Consider the following 6,014-nt stretch of genomic DNA (forward strand, 5'->3'; position numbering starts at 1 on the left):
CCACCCAAACCGAGTCCTTCCCACGTTACACCCCACCCACGGTGTAACACTCTTTCACGCCTTGAAATATTAATTAAGCGTTACGGGACACCCTGTATATATATATATATATATATATATCTGCGCATTACTTACCGCGCCGACTCCTAACAGCCCACTTTCTAACACGTTTGTAATATTATACACTTTGCAAAAGAAGTGATAAGCTTAATCGTATCTGTCTAAAAGAATTAATAATTTTAAAAAAGAAAAGAGTATAATAATGATTAATAATAGTTATGAGAAAGAACATTTCACTTCTTACAAGACATTTGTTACAACTGTCAGGAACCAATTTTATTCTCTATAGTCTGTGAAGTATGTTGTAACATACAAAAATTTAAGGAATACGTAAATTTTTATACTTGCGGAATCTCATGTTTAGAGAAAATATCCCTTACAGAAGAAACAGTTTTTCTCTTTCAAAGCAAATATCTGCACGTATAAAATAATACGTGTCTCTTTATTTTCTTATTTAACAACATATTTCAAGGAAAATTAAATCTCTAAAATTTATATAATGGTACTTTTTTGGTAATGGCGTACAGCTTATGCAAGCGCTTCTTCAGCGACTGTTGCGAACTTCTAGCCGATAATATTATATGTCACAGCATACATTTACGCCTTAAAACTTTTCATTATAGGCAGATTTTAATTCAGTGTTCAATAATGCGAGACAGTACAATAATATAGTGTCCAATAATGCGGTGTCCAATAATGCGGTGTCCAATAATGCGGTGTCCAATAATGCGGTGTCCAATAATGCGGTGTCCAATAATGCGGTGTCCAATAATGCGGTGTCCAATAATGCGGTGTCCAATAATGCGGTGTCCAATAATGCGGTGTCCAATAATGCGTGTCCAATAATGCGTGTCCAATAATGCGGTGTCCAATAATGCGGTGTCCAATAATGCGGTGTCCAATAATGCGTGTCCAATAATACAGTGTCCAATAATGCGTGTCCAATAATGCGGTGTCCAATAATGCGGTGTTCAATAATATAGTGTCCAATAATGCGTGTCCTATAATGCGGTGTCCAATAATGCGTGTCCAATAATGCATATCCAATAATGCAATGTGGAATAATGTAGTGTTTAATAAAACGTAATTTTATAATATGTGTCCAATCGTGCGGTGTCCAATCGTATGGTGTCCAAACGTGCGGTGTGCAATCGTACGGTGTCCAATCGTGCGGTATCCAATCGTATTGTGTCCAATCGTGCGTGTCCAATCGTGCGTGTCCAATCGAGTCGTGTCCAATGGTTATGTGTCCAAACGGGATACGTCCCGCGCCGCCTTCTGTTGTTCTAGTATCTGTAAATAAGATGTAGATTAAGAAATACATACATTCTCAATACTGCAAAAAAGTAACGCAAACATAACACTGCTCTGTGAAACCGCTACAATTTTTCAAACATTTTATATTTTACACGTTTTCAGCGAATGACAATAAGACTATCACAACGTTTCGTAGGAACAGATGGCATAAAGGTACTACTATAAGTTGAGAGTGTCTCTTGTGAATATTAAGAAAACTGTTGACAAGTAAAGCTTCAATAACGGTCTGTGAAACCGATACAGTGGTTTAAAGATTAAAATAACTTAGCCGGCAGAGCCTGCTAACGTAACTGAGAACAGATTGCTCTCCTTCTATCAACAGAATTTATATTTACGTTTTTTGCTTATTAGATCGAAATGGTAATTCATCTTTTTCGAGAAGTTACAGAAGTCGACAAATCTTTAAAAGGTAAGGTTTTGTGCGTGCGTGCGTGTGTGCGTGCGTGCAAGCGTACGAGCGAGCGTGCGCGCGTGTGTGTAAAAAAGAGAGAGAGAGAGGGAGAAAGTAAACGTATGTTCATGCGCGCGTGTAGTCAGCTGATTGACGCGACGGTCCCGCGTACCGCCTGCCGGCGGACAATAAGTTGCGCCGCACCTGTTTACCTTCCATACGCGGCCCGTAATTCGTTAAGGCGATGCGGAAGGTCGGAAAAATTTGTACGAGGTCGATAAAGCAGACTCTTCAGTGTCAGTGGTATCTCTAAATGAACTTCTTACAATATCTTATGTCTCATTCAAACACGTGGAATGTCCTTATCTAACTTATTGAAATGCCATCTCTTGAAAATCCGGCACTACTGCCAAACATAATTTTTGCTGTCTTTCCTCAGCCGAACGTACGAATTACCACAAATTGCATTCTAAGCGATAATTGTTTTTCTACGCTTTCAATTGTAGCTCAAAAGGTCTTGTATTATTCGTGCAAGTAATCCGATGCGCGCGAATTACTTTTTTTGTACATATGAGCTACAGAACTTTTGTACCAATGAAATGTTTACATCAGGTGAGAGGTTATAATAGTTGTACGACAAGAAAAAAAGATAATTTTTTCATATTTTTTCGTTTTTACTACAAATATATAATTCGCGCGTTTACATTTTATTGCTATTTCAATCCTGTAAAAACGTTTTCAAAACCGTTTAGTCGTTTCGGAGTTATTACTTAGAATGCAAATGTCGGCATTGCTTAATTATTTCTTGTTACAATTTGAAAACTATAAGCTTTGGACAAAATTTTTGTAAAGGAAAAATCGTCTTAGAATTGAATCAAGAATACGTCTTTACAAGGACAACGGGTTATTTTGAATCACCCTGTATATTTGCGACTAAAATTCGAACACTACACTTTACACTGGCTTGTTGTTTAATTCAATTCATATTTGAATTTGACTTTTGACGTTACCATTGGTGGCTATGTAATTTTAATTTTAGACTAACTACGCTACTGCATCATTCCTCCCATTTTTAACATTATCGTCTTACGTAATTGTCAGGAGTTTCCTTCATTATTTCGACACTGATCGGTCAGCCTCAGGCTTATATAAGTTGCTTTAGTCGGGATTCCTCGAACTGACTGTGCAACTAGATCGCATTATCGTTACATTTTACTGATCTGTCTCTTAGATTATCAGTGTTTTTAGGTTGTATTTTCATATTACGAAATTTTTTATTATGGTAAAATTGTATAATTAAGCAATTTATTTTATAACAAGCATTTAATATTATTAAATGTTTTTACAATTAATTATATAATGTATAATTATTAAAATATGAATATTACGAAATATTTAAAATATATTTGTTGATTAGTTAAAAGTTGTAAAAAAAATGATTTAGGCATTGTGCACTTCCCCCTATTCCTAATTTGTTTTATTAATTTTTGTTCACGACGCGTTGGCGGGATGCTGGATTTTTGCGATCGGGAGACTGAGCGAACTCCAAATTTTTCTCAACAACACACGTTTAATATCTCACAGATAAGTCTTACAAACGAAGGAAGAGGGAATAAAGAAAAGCGCGTTAGTGTAATTGATTGCTTAAGGTCGCAGGCGTGTGGTCGGCACACGGCTCTGCGATGTTTTGATGCGCGGGCGTACGGTCGGCGTACGGCACGGCGAAGTCGATGCGACGACGACTTCGATTGAACTGTCGAGGCCCTGAAAGGAATTCGGATGCCTCTGACTTGACAAAATCGAAAACAACAAAATACCAAATAACAGGAAGTTGCGCGTTCGCCGAAGATCACGCGGCCGAGGCTCCGCATGAAACAATTTTGAAGATTAACCCACTCTTCTGCACCTTCAACGCCTTAAATTTCATCTTATTTATATTCCAATGTACCCTGTCATTACTGAAAATCTATAATTCACGTTATAAACATTCCAGATTTTCAGTTTTGATATTTATATTAAAACAAAGATTATATAGAAAAAATTACAATTGCAAAATTAAATTAGATTATAATTATTTACAATTTAAATTTGAATTTGTAATTGTAATTTTTAAATTATAGAAAAACATTAAATCATAAATGGTGGATCTCCGTTAATTGCAGCTATCACTTCCTTGTTTTTCAAGATCGTCGTATGCGTACCCTCGATGCAATGTACTTTCACCACATTTTCAGTTATCTTAAATAATTACATACTTTATTAACAAACTGTTAAATTGTATTGTTAAATTTAATTTATCAAATGTATAGATTAGCGCAATTTCTTTGAAATACCTTCTGCAAACCATAATCCTCTTCAATCTTGGATATGTGCATGGTGTTTGTAGGTTTTAGCAATATTATAGGAGATTTAATAGGCAGCAACGTAGAAGGATCATATTGACGAATAGCGGATAGGTGTTTATAAAATGTTAAACACAGCATCTTTAAATTTGCAGGTGAAAGTACCGTGTTCACGGCCAAAAATTGCTTAGCAAAAATATTATATCTCTCTTCCCAGGTATTGCATTCCTTCAGTTCCATTAGAATCTGTACCAAATTATACTTAATTATGTTTGTTTTTATATGTATAAGTTTTACTTCACAATAAGAATCACATATAATACAAGGTACACAGAACAAGAAATTGATATTTATTCGTATAAAAAAGATATTCCAACATCATTCCTTTTTATCTTATAAACATAAAAGAGATAGATCTATGAAACATAATATCAAATTAAATAGTTTTGTAAGAAACTCTATTATGAGTGAATTATTGTTATAAAAATGTATGTGAAAGAACAAAAAAGTATATATATATAACTTTTGGGAAGATCCTGACTGACCACATTGGAACTGGTCACATTCACTCACAGCGACCGGCCTAGAGTTTTTCTACCACTGTAAATGCTGTATTTGACTTATGTCCAATCGTAACGTGGTCAATCAATATCCATCTTCACGGTAATATGATTTTTGATATAACAGAAATATAATAGAATCAAATAAAACATTTTCTCTAAAAAATATAAGAATATAACAAACTAATTTTACAAATTATTGAAAAAGATTGTATGTTAAATTAAAAGATTTAATATTTGCGCGTGCAACATTAAGCCAACAAAACAAAACTTAAAAAAAAATAATTTTAAACAAGATTGTATATAACAAATAACAAGATATATATATAACAAATAACAATAAGAGAGAAAGAAGCAAATTCGGCCGAGACTAGATCTGATTACGCAATAATATTTTTCATGTTTAAATCTTTAAATTTCAGATTTCGTAAACTGCGTGCATGTCTATTACCATCCGTCTTTAAAAACACAATCATAACTTAAAGCTTCAGTGATCGAATATGTAAGACACCCTATCCCAGACAGGAAAATATGAAAAAAATTCTATTAACTTAGAACTAGTGAAACAACTATTATACGTAAAATATAGTATATAATATTAGATTTTTGCTTAAAATTAAACATTGGACTCGTGAACATTTTTCTAATAATTTCAAATAATTTTCTCATAATTCTAAAAGTATTTTTCCAAGTAAAAGTAAGTTAATAGTAATCACATTATTATGGAAAAGTTAGCCATGCCTCTTCGTTCTCTGACATAAATAATTATTGTATCTAATCATAAAAAAAAACACAATTTATACATTAACGGACACTAATAATCTCAATCTTGATGTACATTATAAAGGTGAGGTTACTTATTAACTTTTTCTTATAACATAATCGACGGTCTCATATAGTTTTTGAAATATAAATATACTAAATAAATTACCAGCTCGTTATATATAAACAATAAAAAAGACAGGACAATGAGCCAAAGACGAGCATAAAACAAAGAGTGTCAATTAATAAAAATTCTTTAATAAGTCATTTAAATAAAATTAAAATAAAAAATAACGCGAGACTAGTTTCGGCTTATTTAGCCTTTCTCAATCGCTATTATATGATATTACAAACTACACCGAATCCACGCATATGGAAATTTAGGTAAATGTCGAACAGGTCTTATTGTCCTCTTCTTCCAGCCAAATGTAATTCCATATCAGATATTTAACATGTCGCTTCATTATACCAACGATGCTTCCCCAGCTGATTCTATGAGGATCGAACACAATTGATACGCGTTACATAAACGTAATAACTTCGTATAGCATACAACTGAGTCGACAAGGCACACAGGGGATA

General features: G+C 33.6%; 1 protein-coding gene across 1 annotated transcript in view; it reads right to left on the reverse strand.

Annotated features, from left to right (window-relative positions):
• Positions 1 to 3,853: 3,853 nt before the first annotated feature.
• The window catches only part of LOC105448738 (fatty acid synthase-like), a 23,312-nt gene continuing 21,151 nt past the window's right edge, over positions 3,854 to 6,014 (reverse strand). Inside the window, exons 17-18 of the mRNA XM_011687480.1 lie at positions 4,102 to 4,356; positions 3,854 to 4,006 (exon numbers count right to left, since the gene is read on the reverse strand). Coding sequence (XP_011685782.1) covers positions 3,896 to 4,006; positions 4,102 to 4,356 — 366 coding nt within the window. The 3' untranslated portion in view covers positions 3,854 to 3,895. The remainder of the gene's footprint in view (positions 4,007 to 4,101; positions 4,357 to 6,014) is intronic.

This window comes from Wasmannia auropunctata, unplaced genomic scaffold (assembly GCF_000956235.1).
Source record: "Wasmannia auropunctata unplaced genomic scaffold, wasmannia.A_1.0 LD336083.1, whole genome shotgun sequence".
In the NCBI taxonomy this organism is placed as follows: domain Eukaryota; kingdom Metazoa; phylum Arthropoda; class Insecta; order Hymenoptera; family Formicidae; genus Wasmannia; species Wasmannia auropunctata.